This window comes from Nipponia nippon, unplaced genomic scaffold (assembly GCF_047370975.1).
Source record: "Nipponia nippon isolate SJK-2023a ecotype South Korea unplaced genomic scaffold, ASM4737097v1 scaffold_5, whole genome shotgun sequence".
Lineage (NCBI taxonomy): Eukaryota > Metazoa > Chordata > Aves > Pelecaniformes > Threskiornithidae > Nipponia > Nipponia nippon.
Genome location: NW_028262369.1, coordinates 100,065,797 through 100,084,456, shown reverse-complemented (window position 1 = coordinate 100,084,456; position 18,660 = coordinate 100,065,797). Strand labels below are relative to the sequence as shown.

The 18,660-nt window shown below is 58.6% G+C and overlaps 1 protein-coding gene across 4 annotated transcripts; it reads left to right on the top strand.

The window, feature by feature from the left end:
* Positions 1-8,819: 8,819 nt before the first annotated feature.
* Positions 8,820-14,389, top strand: NR4A2 (nuclear receptor subfamily 4 group A member 2). Of its 4 annotated transcripts, XM_087731376.1 has the most exons (9): positions 8,821-9,015; positions 9,644-9,766; positions 9,946-10,355; positions 10,488-10,811; positions 11,275-11,404; positions 11,523-11,686; positions 12,038-12,240; positions 12,632-12,810; positions 12,918-14,389. In XM_087731376.1, the coding sequence occupies exons 3-9, from the start codon at positions 9,948-9,950 to the stop codon at positions 13,172-13,174; spliced, it is 1,665 nt and encodes a 554-aa protein (XP_087587502.1). In that variant the 5' UTR covers positions 8,821-9,015; positions 9,644-9,766; positions 9,946-9,947; the 3' UTR covers positions 13,175-14,389. The 4 variants fall into 4 exon arrangements, with proteins under 4 accessions (XP_087587501.1, XP_087587502.1, XP_087587503.1 ...); XM_087731375.1 differs by having other exon boundaries at positions 8,820-9,015; positions 9,946-10,811; positions 11,523-11,611; XM_087731377.1 differs by having other exon boundaries at positions 10,124-10,811.
* Positions 14,390-18,660: the final 4,271 nt, after the last annotated feature.

Sequence of the window (18,660 nt, the reverse complement as noted above, 5' to 3'; positions counted from 1 at the left end):
ACGGTTGGACTTGATGATCTTATGGGTCTTTTCCAGCCTTGACGATTCTGTGATTCTATGATTCTATACCTTCAGCCGTGAAAAGAAGTCTGAATGGCCCTCTTGCCAAAAATAGGCTGTATTTTATAACGGGTTTAGTTCGGAGCAGTGATTGCAACACGCAGCTCGGTCACCTCTAGAAATTAAGCGGGTGTTGTGCAAACCACGCCTTCACTGGGGTGTCTGAGGAAACCGGGAGATGGAAACCGGGCATCCCCGGGGAAAGGCCCTCGCCTGGGGACACGTCCCGGCTGAGGGGGAGCCGGCGGAGGGCGGGCGCCGTGCAAGGCGGGGTGCCCCGGGCAGGGCCACGCGCCAGCCCCGGCAGCCCCGGCCGGCCTCTGCTGGGGGTTCTGCTTCTGCCGCCGTTTCAACCCAGGCTGCGCTGGGGCGGAGGAGGAGGCTGGCACCGGCGGGGCTGGCGCGCTCCGCCGCGGCTCCGCGAGAGCTGCACGCACGGAACTCCCACTCGCTAGTCATAAGCATAACAGTTTTCAAAGACATTGTGTAAAATACTCAAAATATCTCTGTTTCGGGAGGCCTCGAGGCTTACAGCCTCAATGGAAAATTATTTTCTTAAGACTTAAGTGACGGGGCAGGATTGGGCCTCAAGCACCGCGGCAGTGCCGGCGAGGCCGTCGGCACCGCTGCCTACCTCCCCCGCCAAGGCAGGCCGCACATCCACCGCTTGGAAACCACGATGGCTTTGCACGCAACTGCTTCAGTGAGCGAGGGCTCGCGGCCATCCTCCGCGGCGGTGAATTCAGCGGGCCAAACCCCCCCTGCCTTTGGCAGCCAGTCCGTCCCACAGTAAACTGTTTGAGAGGACTTTGGCAAACTGTTGCTAGTTGGGGATTACAGAAATAGACTCCCGGTAACTCGGTCAAACCAGACATTCCTCCGGCATTATGTTTCACATCTGCGAGGCTTTATGCAAGCAACCGCAACGCAGGATGGAAGATAAGGATGCCGTGGTGACCTGAGAAACACCCTCTCTCGCACAGGCGGTTCTGGCACCCGCGGATGGGGCTCCCGATACCGAGTCCGGAGCAACCTCATGCTGTTGTTAGGAGGCTGCAGTAATAGTCTTGGAGGAAAAATACTCGGGTTTGTGTCAAGCGCCTTTCCTGGCTCCAGCTGTGGGCCGCGCCGGCCCCGGGCAGACCCGGAGGCACTGTCGGAGCTCGCTGCCGGCCCCAGCGCGCACAAGGACCCCGGGACGGCGTTGTCCCTCTGGGGACGGGGCCAGCAGCACCTCCCGGCGCGGCCGGCTGCTGGGGAGGGCTGCGCTGCAAACCTGCCGCTCTTGCCAAATTCTGTGGTTTTTTGTTTTCCCGCAGTTGAACATGGCGGTGTCTTCCAGGGAATGTATTTCGGAGGGCTGTGTGAGGGGGAAGGATCCCAGATATGTTGAGAAAATCCCTCCCAAAACAAGAGAGGATTTCACTTAAAACAACAAAAAGGATTTCACTTAAAGGGAGTAGTTAATTAAACCAGATTCCTGTGTGTTTTGTCAGCTAATTACCAAAATACGGGGAAAACAATGTGTAATTATGCTATTTTAGAGTGCTTGTGGCATAAATACATCATTCAAGTGACATTTTTTGGGGGTTTCCCGTGCTGGCAGAGCAGCCTGGAACCCGTCCCTGAGACAATTCCCAAACAAGCCAGGCGATGGCTAGCGTGGACCCCGGCCGCCTCCACCGTTGCCGCATCCAGGCACCGGCCTCCGGGACGCTCCGCGTCGCCTTTGCCACCCTGATTTCTCATGCGTTGCTAACGGGGGCTCCTCGGCCACGGAAACGCACGGGGCAGGGGGAAAAGGCCCCCTTTAGATGCTCGCTAGCCGGCCCTGGCAATTGGAGTCAGATGTCTGCTGCTCCTGTTACCATCCACCAGCGAGAGCTCCTGGCCACGGCCTCGGGAGGAAAACGCAAAACAAGGCAGCGAACAGTGAGAGGACTTGAAAATCTTGGGCTTTGAAATATGGATGGCTTGCTTGTACTCCAGGCCGCCCCCGGGAGCAGCCTGGTCGCGTTCCCCGCGGGGAGCCAGCCCTTCCCGCTCCGATGGCCAGCTTGTTCGAGGGCTGCGCGCTCCTGGCGTCGGTGGCCAAATGCGCCTGGCCCGGCAGGTACCCGAGCCCCCGGCCAGCCGCTTACCTGGGAGCATCGGATCCGCCTGCAGCTCCATGGCCTGCATACATCGGTTCTGGGGGAAAAAAGTGTAATTACATTCATATATTCTACTGGAAGCAAAGTGACTTGAGGAGCTGGAGCGGTGCAGCTTTGCTTTCCTGCCGTCATTCCCTGACCCGCTGACGAGGCGGTGGTGGGCGGCTGCCGCCTCTTCCCCATCGCCTTCCCCGCGCTCGCAAGGGGGCCGGTGCCGTTCCTGGGACAAGCTTGGGGTTGTTTTGCCGTTATCCCAACCTGGCTGGCATCCTTGTCGGGTAACAGAACTTCAGGAATGAATAGCAAACGAGAAGCTATAATAGTCTCTGCAGCATAGTTACTACTTTTGGCATTTTCAAACCTTTTAGGAAAACAGTGCCAAGTGAAAAATCCGATCTACGTACGCGCTGTAGTATGCATGCGTGGGGGGGGTGTTTAAGTATATAGATGTGTGTTTTATGTAAGAAAACTTTGCGAGGTACTTAAAATAGTCGGTTTTCTGGAGCGGGTGCCATCCCGAGGACGCCGGGCTGACATCTCCCCGCGACGCCCTCCTGACGGCGGGGGCGAGGGGCTGCGCCCCGGGCCGGGCCCCCTCCGCCCCCGGGGCCGCGGTGCGCCGGGCTGGCGGGGGCCGGGGTCGGCGCAGCGACGGCGGCGGGGGCCGCGGGGAGAACCCCGAAACCGGCCGGCCCCGGAGCCCCCGGAGCCCCCGGAGCCCCAGCCCGAGCCCCGGGGCCGGGCGGGGGGCGATGGGGGGGGGAAGCCCCTCGCAGCGCTGCCGGGGCCGCCCCCGCCCCGCCGCCCGCGGGGCCGGGCCGCTCCCGCCGGCGCTGCCGTCACGGGGCCGCGGCGATGACGGGCGATGACGCGTGCGGCGGCGGCGGCAGCTGCGAGGGGGCGCGGCGGCGGCGGCGGCCCCCGGCCCCCGGGCTGCGGCTCCCGGGGCTGCGGGCTGCCGGCCGCCCCGCTCCGCTCGCAGCGGCGGCGCAGGCAGGTAGCGGCGGGGCGGAGCGGGCCTGGGCGGCGGCGGGCGGCCCCGGGGCGGGTTGGGGGGCGGCGGGCGCGGCCCCGCGCAGCCGGATGGCCGGGGCGGGCCGGGGTTGCCCAGGGCGGCTCAGGCGCGGGTGGGCAGGGGGCGTGCGGCGGGCAGCACGTGCCGCCGGGCCCCTCGCCTCGAAGGCGATGGAGCGCGCGCGGCCCCGGAGGCGCGGGAGGAGGCGCGGCGCCCGCCGCTGCCCGCTCCCCGCTGCCCGCTGCCCGCTGCCCGCTGCCCGCTCCCCGCTGCCCGCTGCCCGCTGCCCGCTGCCCGCTGCCCGCAGCCGGGCGGCGGAGGGGTGGCGCCGCGGGTGCGGCCCGGGCCCGGCCGAGGCCAGGCAGGTCCAAACGCTGCAGACGCCAGCGTGCCTTGCGGGGCCTCGGCAGAGCGGGCAGACGGTGACGTGCGGCCCGTCGTGCTTGCCTGCCGGTAATAATAAAGGGAAATACAGCTTTACAGTCTTCCATAGAATAATCGCATGCTAATCAGAATATAAGTGGAAATAAACATTACCGTAATAAATACCTTGTGTCCTCTGATACCGCCAGCACGACTGAGTTTCAGGAGTGGACTGAGAGCAGGAAAGAAAGGGGGATGATGCTCCTTGGAAATTTTAAGACGATACAAGGGGGATCATGGAGTGCTCGTGAGCCGCTGCGTTTGCGTCCGAGCCTGGAAATGAGCCCCGCTGCGCTCCGACGGCTCCGGTGCTGCCACGTCGGGGCTCTGCCGCTGTCACCGCTCCTCGCTGGCCTGCGCTCCTGCTCTGGTCTGGGGCCGGAGCTGCCAGCGCGTCCTGGCAGGGCGGTCAGCGCGGCCGCTGCAGCCACGATGCTGACCTTCGGCCCATCTCTGGCGGCGCCGGGGCCAGGCGCGGCCGCAGCGGGCGGACGCCAGCGCAAGGCTTCTGCCTACCATGCAGCCTGCCTCCTTCTCCGCTTGGCCTTGCGTCTGGGGACTTCGCACCTCACGAAAGAAGTGTGAAAGCGAAATCGGACAAAAAGATGCTTGGCCCTCTTTCCCTCTGGAAGGTATTCACTGAAGGGATGCTACTCGTTTTGGATCTCTGGGTGATAACACCGGTGCGTATCAGTGTGAACACCCCTCTGCAGCGGCGGTGGTCACGAAGCGGGAGCGGGCTGTGCGTGCTCTGGGGGCCCGGTGCCGCCTTCTCCACAGCCTCGTCCCCGGGCAGGGTGACGGGGTCTGGGCTGTGGCGGGGGTTCCTGATACAAGTAGTAGCAGCCGCTTGTACACATCGTGCCTTCAGTCGAGTGCCTTTTTGTAAGTCCTCAACTTCTGCTCTGTTGAAGAGGAAACCAAGCTTCCCTCTCCCGAAACATCGTCCTGAAGCCCTCGCCCGGGGCAGACGGGGCGCAGGTGGGTGACTCGAGTGCTGAAGGTGTGTTCGCACAGGGGAGGGCCAGGCGCAGAAGTTGCATTGCCGGTGCAGCACCCTCTTCGTACGGACCACGCAAACGGGGTCCCAGTCGTGCACGGACGCCAGCCGAGGCTCGCTGGCCTGCAGAAGGGAAGGAACAAACCCCTGAGGCTGCCGCGGGACGCTCCTCTGACCGAGGAGCCGAAGCTGGGGTTGCCCATGTACCAAACAAACGGTCGCTTTGTGCACAGCGAGTTCCTGCAATACCGTGACGCCCAAGCCTGCCAAGTACATACCATAGTTCAGACTTTATGCATTAATAAAACGCCGGAGGTAGGTGTTGCACGGAGCTCATGATGTGCTGCAGTCACCGCGGGTGCTGGCCGCACCGCTGGCCGTGTCCGGCCACGCTGGCTGCTGCCCTCGGCGCTGGCTGCAGCAGCGCCTGTTGTCGTGGTTTAGCCCCCGTCGGAAACAGCACCACCGGGCCGCTCGCTCGCCCTCCCGCCCCCGGAGGGGTGGGATGGGGGAGGGAACCGGAAAAAAAAAGTAAAACCTGTGGCTTGAGATAACGACAGTTTAGTAGGACAGCAGAGGAAGAGAAAATAATAATAGTAATAATGAGAAAAGACTGTACAAAACAAGTGACGCACAATGCAGTTGCTCACCACCCGCTGAGCGATGCCCAGCCCGTCCCCGAGCGGCCATCGCTGCCCCCCGGCCAGCTCCCCCAGTTCATATACTGGGCATGACGCCATAGGGTATGGAACAGCCCTTTGGCCAGCGTGGGCCAGCTGTGCCCTGGCTGTGCCCCCTCCCAGCTTCTTGTGCACCAGGCAGAGCAGGGGAAGCTGAAGAGCCCTTGACCGGTATAAACACTCCTTGGCAACAACTGAAACATCAGTGTGTTATCGACATTATTCTCATCCTAAATCCAAACCACAGCACTCTACCAGCTACTAAGAAGAAAATTAACTCTGTCGCAGCCGGGACCGGGACAGCCGCGCACCCCGGGTGCTGCAGCCCTGCCTGCCTGGGCGGCTGCTGCCCTCGTGGCTGCAGCAATGCAAACTCAGTCACGGGGACCTGCTCCGGTTACGGTCCCTCTACTAACAGATGTAAACTACCGCTGCCACAAATCAGTTCCTGCACTTCTTAATCTTAAACGAACACCGTAACTTTCCTTTAGACCCTGGGAATTTGCTGCGCTCACAGATGGGAATGACACGAATTTTTGCGCTTTTGTTGGGAAGGAGGGTACCTGCAGCAGGCTGGGTGCAGCTGGCTCCCCAAGCACGGCCGGGGGCCGGCCGCAGGGCAGCCTCCTCTGGGAGCCGTTCTCATGAGCTGGAAAACCTTGTTAAGGCTGGGTGGAGCCTTCAGGAAGGCGGATTTTTACTTTTTGGAGTATGCTTGGGGACGGTCCTCCTGTACGGGCCGTTCAGGGTCAACAATGTTTGTGACTCACCTTTGCGTCATTTATCCCCCGATGGGAGGGCGCGGGACCAGCGACGGCACCGTGCGAGCACACGCGTGTCCCACCCGCCGCAGGGAAGGCGAGGGTCCCACGCGGCTCGGGGGGCTGCAGCCGCCGCCGCCGAGGCCTTTTCGGCGCGGAGCTCTCCGGACCGCTGGCCTCTGGCCCATCAGTGCCGCCCCGTTGCCTTGCGTCTGGCGTTGGAGGGCTCTGCTGTCTCCTTAAATTTACCGGCTTTTGGGGTTTTAAGCGCTGCTTTTCGCAGGGAGCGCAGCCTGCGAGTGAGCGGCCGTGCACAACGCCCAGCCGCGCCGAGCCTCGGGGCCGCCTCTCAGGCAGAGCGATGCGGAGACGAGGGGCGAGGGGCTCTTCCTCGCCAGTACTCCGGGGCAGAGCGGCGGCTCTTTCTAATTAAATGTGTTCTTTGTGCTCGCCTATTTAGATACCAAAATACAGCATTTCCCCACATGTATAAAATTGTGTTTGCATTTATTTAATTTAGAGTTCTTTTTTAAAAGCATGTAGTCTTGAATGTTTGTTCTCCCTTTTTTTTCACATCATTACTCTGATACTGCTTGATTAGCTCCCTCCCCAGTCATGATTGGTAATTAAAATAGGCATTAAAATTAGTCACTTAGCAATTTTGCTGTTCAATTGGCAATTAAATTACTTAATTGCAATTAAAGTCCTAATTTTAATTGGCAAAATGATAGATGTAGATTTAAGATAATATGTATAAATACTTTAATAAGTGTCTATATAAGGATTACTTAATTACTCAACTTCAAGTTTATGCTGTTAACTTTAGAACTTTTAAGTGAGTAATGAAATTTATATTACATCTATTCTAAGGGTATGGTAATTAGATGTATTACTTATCCCTATAAGGGCCTTCGCAGCAAGTTTCTCCCGTGCTGTTGGAACTGCAGCCCGGCCGCCCCGTTGTGCCGTGCCCGACGCCGGCCCTGGCGCGGCAGCTCGGCGGCGGGGGGCCCGGGCGCCGAGGGGACGCGGGGCGGCCGAGCTGCTCCTGCGCCCGTCGGGTGCGCGCCGTCGGCCGAAGCCAAAGCAGCGCATCCTCCGCTGGCCGTCCAGCAAGAAGGTGTTTGCAACGGTCCTGGCAGATCAGAGGCATCTTACGGCCTGCTACGGTTCCTCCGCTGATTTTATCATCTCGTCTCCCCTTGGACAAATCTCAGTAGTAACTCTGTAGTAGCAAGGGAATATAACCACGACGTGGAAATGATCTTTCTGCATGCGAGCGAGCCAGACGGTGGGAGGCAGTTTGTCTTGGGTGTTTGGGTTTTTACAGAGCGTAAGCTTAAAGGGAAAAGCGTTTTCAACGTGAGAGCGATGAGTGACTGACAGCAAGAGGAGCGTATGAGGAAGGAATGATGGCAGCCTCACATAAACCATTCGTATTTAAGTGCTTCATGGGCTTTTTATGTAAGACAAGGATTTTGTGTCGAGAATGTTGGCTTTTTCGGTTCAGGTGGCACGGCGCTGGGTGCCTCGGCTTTTATTCCGTCGCGCTGCACAGAACGGTCCTCAGAGTCCCAGGTGCAGGATCCCGTCCCAGCCTTCATGACCCTGCGCGCTCCGGCCTGCTGACCCTCGGAGGAAAAGCACCCGGGAGCAGAGGTGCCAGGCCTCGCGCGTGAGAGCCGCTGCCGCCGGACCTGGCCGCGGGAAGGGAGGCCGTGCCGTTACCTGACCTCGGCCTTTCTTTTCGCAGGCCAGGCCGCAGCAGAGGGGCCCGGGGTCGCCGTCCGGAGCCGCCTCCCGGAGCCCACCATGGAGAGGCGGAGTGCTCCCCTCCCTCCACGGCCTCTTCGGAAGGTCCAGAACCCCGCCGAAGCCCCGCGCGCCATCGCGGCCCATGCCGGCCGGACCTCCAAAGTTAAGATTCCTGATAGGTTTTTAACAAGTGCAGTGCGCTTAATTACACCAAACCATTTCTGCTTTGCACCCTGCCCCCCACCGCTTTCCCCAGCCCACCCTGACCCGAACTTGTGCTATTAGTGATGCAAGCCGGAGGGGCTGCGCGCGCGCAGCGCTGGGGGGGGGGATAAATAGAATAAAACCCGCTTCGATGTTGCGTGGGAGATGGAAACGAGCGCGTTCGCGCGGCTCGGGAGAACCGGAGGCGATGAACGCAGGGCGGCGCGGCGTGGATGCGCGGCTCTGGGCTCCCGTCGGCTTCCCAGAAGACGGGGCTTCCCCCCACCCAAAACCCGCGAGGTGGGGGGGCGGCGGGGAGCCCCCAGACCCGCGGAGCCGCGCCCCCGAGGGCCCGGGAGCTCCCGTCGGGGCGCGCGCTATTTTTGGCGCGCCGGCTGGTTGCGTCAATGGTGACGCAAGAGTGAGAGTGTGTGTGTGTGTGTGTGTGTGTGTGTGTGTGTCTGTGTCTGTGTGTGTCTGTGTGTGTGTGGTGGGGGGGTGGGAGACACGCGCCGCCACGCCCCGTTCTCACTTTTTCCCCCGGTGACGCCACCGCCCTCTATGCAAATGAGGCCACGCCCCCTCGCGCTGGAGGGGCTGGGGGGCGTGGGCGTGTCCCGCGCCGTGATGTCACCGTCGGAAATTTACCAAAGGGAGAGCTCGGCCAAGGGGGCGGGGGAGGGCCGGCCCCTCTCGCCGCTGATTGGGCGGGCGGCGCTGACGCGCGGTGACGCGCGGGGGCTCGAGGCGCACGTTGGCTGTGGCAGAGGGAGCCCACATAAACAAAGGCACATTGCGGGCAGGGGCACTCCGGCCGCCTGCGCTCGCCCGCCGCCGCCGCTCTCCCCGCCGCAGCCCCGCCGCGCCGCGTCCCGCCGCCACGTCTCGTGTCCTGTCGCGACCTGTCGTGTCCCGCCGTGCCGTGTCCCGGCACTTGGATGCATGCACGGGTCTCCGCTCTCCGGTGGGTGCCCACGCGCGTGGGGTGCGGGGGTGCCGGGGGGAGGGGGGGCGGGGGGCGGTGGCGCCGAGCGCCCGTGGGAGCGGGGTGCCCCGCAGCGCCCGGCGCTTCTCCAGCGCGGGGGGACCGGGAGGCGCCGCGGGGGTCCCGTGGGCGGCTGTCACCCGCCGCGTGCGGGGCTGCGGCTGTCACCCGCCGCGTGCGGGGCTGCGGCTGTCACCGCGCCCGGCTCCCGGTGCCGCGGGGAGCGGAGGCCCCCGCGGCGGGGACACCCGCGCTTCCCCGGCGCTCGCCGCTCCGCCGGCCGGGACGGAGAAGCGAAGGGAGCGGCTTCTCCCGGCCGCGACCCGCGGGCAAACGCGCCCGGCTCCCCGGGCGCCGGTGCCGGCCCGCCCCAAGTTTTCTTCCCGATTAAAAAAAGAGAGGAAAAGGAAAAAAAAAAAAAACCAGCCGCAGAGCGAGCGCAGCTCCCGGGGGGCTCCGGGGCGAGCGGGCCCTGCTCCGCTCCGCACCGCTCCGCTCCGCACCGCGGGGGCGCCGGGCCGCGCCGCGGGCAGGGGCCGGTGCTCGCCCCGCGGCCGGTGGCGGCGGCGGGCAGCCTGCGGAGCGGGTCCGTGTGTCTGTCTTTCAGCCGGCGCGCTGGGCAGGCTGGAGCCCTCCTCCCGCTGCTGAACCCGCGGAAACTTCGCTCCCCGCTGACCTCCGACGCTGTCCGCCTTCAGCTCCCCCGAAAACGCCGCTAACTCGCCCGAAGGTTTGTGCGCTCCCCTCCTGCGGCTCCGCGGCACCGGGGCGGGGGGGGGCGGCCGCCGGGACCCGCCGCTCGCCTCCCTCCCGCTCCTCCCCTGCGCGGCGGCCGGCGGAGCGGCGCGGAGCGGCGCGGAGGGAGCGCGGTTGCGCGGCCGAGTCTACATGACCCTGTTTCGTTTCCAGCCATGCCCTGTGTTCAGGCTCAGTATGGGTCCTCGCCGCAAGGAGCCAGCCCGGCCTCCCAGAGCTACAGTTACCACTCTTCGGGAGAATACAGCTCCGATTTCTTAACTCCGGAGTTTGTCAAGTTTAGCATGGACCTCACCAACACTGAAATCACTGCCACCACTTCTCTCCCCAGCTTCAGTACCTTTATGGACAACTACAACACAAGCTACGACGTGAAGCCACCTTGCTTGTACCAAATGCCCCTCTCCGGACAGCAGTCCTCCATTAAGGTGGAAGACATTCAGATGCACGGCTACCAGCAGCACGGCCACCTCCCCCCCCAGTCCGAGGAGATGATGTCCCACTCAGGCTCCGTGTACTACAAGCCCTCGTCGCCCCCGACCCCCTCCACGCCCGGCTTCCAGGTGCAGCACGGCCCCATGTGGGACGACCCCGGCTCCCTGCACAACTTCCACCCCAACTACGTGGCCACCACGCACATGATCGAGCAGCGCAAAACGCCCGTCTCCCGCCTCTCCCTCTTCTCCTTCAAGCAGTCGCCCCCCGGCACCCCCGTCTCCAGCTGCCAGATGCGCTTCGACGGGCCCCTCCACGTCCCCATGAACCCCGAGCCGGCCGGGGCCCACCACACCGTGGACGGCCAGGCCTTCGCCGTCCCCAACCCCATCCGCAAGCAGCCCTCCATGGCCTTCCCCGGGCTGCAGCTGGGCCACGCTCCCCAGCTGCTGGACAGCCAGGTGCCCTCGCCGCCCTCCCGGGGGTCCCCCTCCAACGAGGGGCTCTGCGCCGTCTGCGGGGACAACGCTGCCTGCCAGCACTACGGCGTCCGCACCTGCGAGGGCTGCAAGGGCTTCTTCAAGGTGAGCGGGCGGCGGGCAGGGCGGCGGGGGGACCCGGCGGGGCGAGGAGCCGCTTTCCCCTTCAGATGGAAATTGGTTAGGACAGAGAACCGTGTCTGAGCTAACCAAGTGGAACAGAATTCCCTCTGGTAAAATTAAGTGATCTCTTTATTTCACCATCCTGATTGAATAATCTTATCATTTTAAATAGAGGAGGTCTCCAAGGAATGTAAATAATATGAATGCCCACGGATTTGTATTTACCCAGCGTCTCCTTCCCTCCTCTTGGCATATAAAACACATCTCGGAGCTGCGGGGTTAGCTCAAATGTTAACGCTATCAATTTTCTCCTGTTAAATGCCCTGGAAAAAAAAAAAAAAAAAAAAAGCAAAGAAAAAGGGAAAAGGGGAGAAAGGGAAGGGCCGGGAGGCGGGGAGCGGGCCGGGCCCCAGGACCGCCGCTGATGCGCCGTCCCGTCCCGCAGCGCACGGTGCAGAAGAACGCCAAGTACGTCTGCCTGGCCAACAAGAACTGCCCGGTGGACAAGCGCCGCCGCAACCGCTGCCAGTACTGCCGCTTCCAGAAGTGCCTGGCCGTCGGCATGGTCAAGGAGGGTGAGTCCGGGGGGCCGGCGCCTCCCGCCGAGCCGCGCCTAGCTGAGCCGTGCCTAGCTGAGCCGCGCCTGGCCCGGCCCGGCCCCGGCGCGGCGGCTGAGCTCCGTCTCTCCCGCAGTGGTGCGCACAGACAGCCTCAAAGGCCGGAGGGGTCGCTTGCCATCCAAACCGAAGAGCCCCCAGGAGCCCTCTCCCCCCTCTCCCCCGGTGAGTCTGATCAGTGCGCTGGTGAGAGCCCATGTCGACTCCAACCCGGCTATGACCAGCCTGGACTATTCCAGGGTAAGCTGGACCGAGCTCGCGTAGGCACCTACCTGCGCCCGCCGCCCCCCGGCGCCCCCCGCCCCCCCCGCGCCCCGCCGGGCCCGCAGCGGGGCCGGGGCCGGGGCTCTGCCCGGGGGCTATGCCCCGGGGCCGGCCGGCGCAGAAGCCGCCCTCCGCGCAGGGGGGCGGCGGCCGGGAGCGCCGCTCCGCAGTCAGTTCATCGCCCCGGCCCGCCTCATCTCCCTCCTGGCCAGAGCGGGGTTTAATTGGTATCAAAGCCCGGCTCCCCGGCTAGAAACGGGGCTAGCAATTTCACGGGTTATATACTTTAGAGACCCTCATTAAGTGCTTCTTAAAATGAATTTCCAGTTCCAGGCTAACCCCGACTACCAGATGAGCGGAGACGACACCCAGCACATCCAGCAGTTCTACGATCTCCTGACCGGCTCCATGGAGATCATCCGAGGATGGGCAGAAAAAATCCCTGGCTTCACTGACCTGCCGAAGACGGACCAGGACCTGCTCTTTGAGTCCGCCTTCCTGGAGCTCTTCGTGCTGCGGCTGGCCTACAGGTACGTGGCCGGGACCCGAGGGGAGCTTCGGGGCCGCTGTGGAACCGGAGCCTTTCAGGGTCCACTGAGCTGCGCTTTATTAACTCCTCGGTAATTAGGTGCCTCTTAAATCCTTCATTTATTGCTCCTCAAGTAATTAGTTGTCTAGCTTTTTCTCCCCCCATCCTCTCCTTTTTTTTTTTTTAAATCTTCCTTTCCTTTTCTCTTTTTCCTCTTTCACTGTCTTATTTTATTTTTCTTTCTCGCTCCCCTTCTTTCTCGCTCCCCTTCTTTCTCGCTCCCCTTCTTTCTCGCTCCCCTTCTTGCCTCTTTCTCTTTTTCTCCTTCTCTTTCTTTTCTTCCTTCCTCATTCATTCATCTGTTCATTTTGGAGTTGTCACATTCCTTCCAGGTCAAATCCAGTGGAGGGCAAGCTTATCTTCTGCAACGGGGTAGTCCTGCACCGGTTGCAGTGCGTCCGCGGCTTTGGGGAGTGGATCGATTCCATCGTGGAATTTTCCTCCAACTTGCAAAACATGAACATCGATATCTCTGCCTTCTCCTGCATCGCTGCCCTGGCTATGGTCACAGGTCGGTGTCCCCTCTCCGCCCGGCCCCGCCGGGCAGCTCCTCTTCCCTCCCGCCCGCCTTCCTCTCCCTGCCAGACCCGTAACGTCCCGCACCCTTCTCCTTTGCAGAGAGGCACGGGCTGAAGGAACCCAAGAGGGTGGAAGAACTCCAAAACAAGATTGTAAATTGTCTCAAAGACCATGTGACTTTTAATAACGGGGGGCTGAATCGCCCCAACTACTTGTCCAAACTCTTGGGGAAGCTCCCCGAACTCCGCACGCTTTGCACGCAGGGCCTGCAGCGCATTTTCTACCTGAAACTGGAAGACTTGGTGCCACCGCCAGCAATAATCGACAAACTTTTTCTGGACACTTTACCTTTTTAAGACTCTTCCCGTGCACTTCCACTGAACTGAAGAGAAAGTTCACCTGTCGGAAGGGGAATTCGCCTGGGCCCGAAGCGGCACCCCCGGGGCCAGCTCCCATCCCAACCCGTCTTGCTAACCGCCTGCCGGCAGAACGTCCGTGGGCATTTTGGCTCCGGGGCATCACGGATGCAGATCATGGACTACACAAATACCATGGTATAAACTTTTTATTATCAGCTTATAAATGAGTTTATTATTAAGGACTTCTGATTAAAAAGATGAACATATCTGGCGACGCCGGGTGCGCAGCTAAGACTCATACGGTGACAAGCAGAGCGTTAAGGTGACCCGCAAGTCTCACCCTCCTAAAGACTAAAGTTTTCTGCTGTAAAAGAAAGCTGTAATATATACAAAACCTAAATGTTGCGTGGGTGGCATGTCAGTAAAGAAGGCGAAGGCTTGTAAATTTATCAGATGCAGTTTGGCTTTTTAAAAATTATTCTGTGCCTATATATGAGGAAATATGGAAAACAATTCTAAAAAAAAAATTAAAATGAAAAGCTAAACGTGTTTGCAAAAAAAAAAAAGGGGGGGGGGGGAGAATAAAGAGAAAGAAAAATAAATCTCTCCGTACCAGGAAAGCATGACGATTCTAGGGTGACAATGTTATAGGCACTTGCTATTTCAGTAATGTCTATATTCTATAAATAGTATTTCAGACACTATGTAGTCTGTTAGCTTTTATAAAGACTGGTAGTTATCTAAGCTTCAAACATTTTCTCAATTGTAAAATAGGTGGGCACAAGTATGACAAACCCCGGGATCCTCCCCAAAGGGACACATAGTGTTTGTAAACACCGTCCGACATTCCTTGTTTGTAAGTGTTGTACGTACTGTTGATGTTGATTAAAAAAGAAGTTTATATCTTGATTATTTTGTTGTCTAAAGCTAAACGAATCTTGCATGCAGCAGCTTTTGACTGTTTCCAGAGTGCTTATAATATACATAACTCCCTGGAAATTACTGAGCACTTTGAATTTTTGGTTTGTTTTGTTCCGTTTTTTTAATGTCTAAAATTGTCGGTTAATATATTACTTTATGTTCGAGTAATATTTTTAATATTGCCATATTCTGTAGTATTTTCCTTTGTATACTTCCAGTCCGGCACACGAGAGAAGTCGCTGCCTTTTTTTCTATGGTGTATGACAGTTAGAAACGCTGAATTTTTTTCTCTCCCCCCCCCCCCCCCCCCCCCCGATAACTCTTTCTTTGAGAAAGACAATTTTAATGTTTACAACAATAAAACATGTAAACGAACGGCATCTCGTCTTCCTTCTGCCGAAGCGAGCGGCGGCCGCAGCAGCACCCCGCAGCCGGGGACCGCAGCCCCGCCGCCGGCGCAGGGACGGGCGGGCTCCGGGCGCGCCCGCCGCTGCGGGAGGAGGAGGAGGAGGAGGAGGAGGAGGAGGAGGAGGAGAACCGGCGGCGGAAGGTTGGTCCTTTCCCAGATTTTCTCCCCCGCAGCATCCCGCCCCCGCCGCCCTCCCGCGTTAATGACCTTGGATTGGGGGGGGATTTGGGGCAGGGTCGGGGGCCAGGACGGAGCGGGCGAGGGGTGGCCCCGCAGCCGCGGCGGAGCAAAGCGGGGGGCTTGGGGCGAGCGGTGGCCCCGCAGCCGAGCAGAGCCCGGGCCGGCCGCTCGCTGCCCCGCAAAGCCGCGGGTTCCTGGGGAGCTTCCCAGCGGGGCTTTCCTCTGAAAACCCGACTTCGCCGGGCCCGGCTTAGAAACTTTGAGGGCGGTGCGGGGAGCGGCGGCCCCCCGGGGCTCCGGCCCCGACGTGGCCGGGGATGCGCTCCGTGGGTGGCCCGGCCCCGCAGCCCACGCGTGGAAAGGCAGGAGGAAACGAAACTCGGCGTTGTTTGGGTTTTTCTTTTTTTCTTTTTTTTTTTGAGAAACCTTCAGCTTCTTGCGTCAAGGAAAAAAAGAAATGCCCGGGGGCGGGGTGGGGGGATGCCACCCCTGAAATTAGATTGAATCTGCTCTCTGCCACGCATCCCGGGGCTGCATCCCCCCTCCCCGGGGGTGCTCGCCCGGCGGCGACCGGCTGCGGTCGCCGCCGGGCGAGCACCCCCGGCTTGCAGCGGGAGGTGCGGGCAAGCCCCGGGCCGTTGTTCGATGGGGTGGCGATGGATGAAACGGACCCCTGGGCTTTGTCGGGGTGTTGTGGCTTGGTTAGGGGAGGAATTCACCAAAACGAAAGAGTTGTAAGAAGAAAGCAAAGCCGCTCCTGTTGCGGGCGTGCGCCGGGGCAGCCAGCGCGGCCGGGAGCGCAGTTAGGCGCTGCCTAAGCGCGGCTGAGCGCGGTCCGGAGCGGGGTTTTGCCACCGGCACGGGGCTGAAGTCGGTGCGAGTTTAACCCTTGCATGGTCCCCACCTGCTCTCGCTCCCCCCCGCCCCGAGCAATAGGCTGCCTTCGCCCACCGCTTTCCTCGGCAGCCCTCGCAGTAACTTTTCTAACGTGCTTAATCCTCTGCATCTGGGGGAGAGCAGAAGTTGTCCCTCCCATGCAGCCGTTTTACACCTGGCTTGGCTTTTCCCTCCAGCTGCCAAGCGCTCCCATCTTCCCGCAGGTTTCCAGGCTCTTCCCTCCGCTCCGCATCCCTCCGGGTGGGTTTCTGCCCCGGCTGCGGCGCGGCGGGCGCCCGGTGGGGCGGCGGTGCAAAGGGCTGGGAGCAAGGAGCAAGGCTGCCGCCCGGGACCCGAGCACCCCGGGGGGCCTTGGCCCGGCGGTACCGCTTCCAGCTGCCGGGGGCTCTCCCGTCGGAGGGGTGTTCGCCCCCCGCGCGCAGGGCAGGCCCGAGAGGGAAGGGCTGCGGGAGTCTCCCTGCGCCCCGGGAGAGGGGACTGCTGGCTCCCCTGTTCTGCAGGCCCCTAGGAAGGAAAGAAAGAAAGGAAAGAAAGAAAAAAGAAAGAAAGGAAAGAAAGAAAAAAGAAAGAAAGGAAAGAAAGAAAAAAGAAAGAAAGGAAAGAAAGAAAAAGAAAGAAAGGAAAGAAAGAAAAAAGAAAGAAAGGAAAGAAAGGAAAAAAAGAAAAAAGAAAGAAAGGAAAGAAAGGAAAAAAAGAAAAAAGAAAGAAGGAAAAAAGAAAGAAGGAAAGAAAGAAAAAAGAAAGAAGGAAAAAAGAAAGAAAAGAAAGAAAGGAAAGAAAGAAAGAAAAAGAAGCATTGCATAGAGACATGTAGAAAAATGTTTGGAGTGGAAGCTCAATGCAGAATATGGAGCTGCAGGAATAATTTTTAAATGGTAGTGTCAATGGGAGGATTTATTAAAAGATTTCACTTCTGTAGGCATACAATATTTCAGCTTAGTAACTGTCCTAATTATTTTAGCTCCGTGCTGATTATGAAATTTGTTACTGCTTTTTCTGCTTGCTGCTGTGAGAAGGCAGACAAAAAGGCAGGGTTTCCTTCTTTGTAGTTCATGGTCAGGCCGCTGGGCTGATTTGAACCCAACTTTTTTGCTCATACAATTGCACTGTCTTCTCCAGAGCTGCTCCGTCAATGCACCGGTGCATAAGAAGGGAGTTTGCTGTATGTATCCAAGAAGAGGCACACTTCTGTTTCCAGCGGAGCCCACGCGGTTGCGTTGCGGACGGCCTCAGTGCTCCTCTCCAGCGCCGGACACCTTTCTCCTCCTGATGTAGCAGGATGAGAAGGTTGCGCTAAGGCAGAATTTCCCCAACCACGCTAGGGTTTACAAACGTGACAAACAAACTGGGGGTGAATTCAGGTCAGGTGTTTGCTTATACAGTACATCGTATTCAACTCGTGACATTTAATTTAAGCTCTGTTTGTCTGAGGGCCTGGGTAACGTAACGTATGCTTTGCATGTGTTAGGTTTTGCGTTCCATAAAACTGTGCTAGGCTGCGGTAATTCTGATATAATTCACAACTGGTGACTTAGGGACAGGAAAGTGTCGCGACGTGTTCTGAGACCGCCCTCCCCGAACGAGGCGCTGGGAAGATGAATTACTGCAGGCACGAGACCCGTGTAGGAGCTTTATTAGTTTTGGAATGCAATCAGCAACACTTGCTTTCTTAGTCCTTTACCTAATTATCCTCATTGCATATGGCACATACATCGAGAGCAGCCAGGAGGAATTTATGTCTCGGGTAGTCAAAGCTAGGAAATCTGTGTTTTATGTGATTTTACCCTTCTGACTTTTCTTTAGTGGTAGAAATCCCAGTACTGGCTGCATACATAAAAGCACTTTGGATGTACCTGTAGCTGATTTTTTATGTATAAGTAAACTCACTGCTGCATAATCTGCACTTGCTGAAATGTTAGCCCTAAGTAACCTTTACAGCTGGTTACGGTGCAGAGGGAGATGTTGGTATTCATGAATGTTTTGACATATTTGACATTTTCTATATGGTCTGCTCTTTCTCTGTTTTTCTGATTTCCTCCTGTCTCTGCCCCTCTGTTTTAGCAGTAAATAGTAGCCGTCAGCAGACTGTTGTGGTCTGGGTGGGGTTGGAGGCAGGAGGGTGGGTCTGCAAAGAAACTTAGGCTTTGTGGTGTTGGTTTTTGGTTTTTTTTTTTTTTTAAATTTATTTTATTTCAAAGTATGCGTCTAGGTAAATAACGGGATTATTGCATTTTAATGTGGTGCAACTATGACCAGAAGAGCTCATTTTGACAAAACAGGTGACTTGGGCTCTCTTTCAAAGGAAGCATGTCTGGCATACAGATTTGTAAAAATCTGAAAGCAAGGGATTTCTGCATAACTAGAACTTAATGTAGATGCAATATAAATGTATTAGGTTTATTACAGTGCTGGCAAGGCAGCCCTGCTTAATTCAGCAAGGTGATTTGTGATTGCTTGAGTTTCCAGTGCAATGTTTTCTGCAAGATGGAGAACGTGCCGGGCCACAGAATGACTGATGATAAAACTAATTTTGGATCAATGTAAACAATACGCGAGTTGAACAGGGCCTCATCTCTATTCAGATAATTTCTAATTTTTATCCACATCCACATGCAGCATGCCTTCCACGTGCGGCCCCTCGCTAAGGTGAGAGCTGCAGTAACGCTCGCCAGGTGTTTGGTCACCCATCGCTGTTCTCCTCGGCTCCCTCTGTTACGATCGAGCGCTTTCCGAACGTAGGAAGAGCGTGATGGGGAGGAATGTTTCTGCTGAGGAGAGATGCTACGCGAACAACTTCTGTCTGTAGACAGGCAGCTTTTTCACGTCAGCTCCCTCGGGGGGGCTGGAGCCTGCTCCCTCTGGTTCGCAGCAGCGGCGGTGATTACGGCTGTTTTTCGGCAGGCAGCGGTTGTTGCTGTGTGTGCTGGGTTAATGCTCTAAATCGCAGCACCTCGGGTTTGGTGATTGAAGTAATGGCCGTAATAGGACAAATCTGCTCTACAGCACTGGCAAAAATAGCTTTTAATGCTGGTTGCATATCTCATGAAAGGCATGGGGGCTCGCACGTGTTAATAAA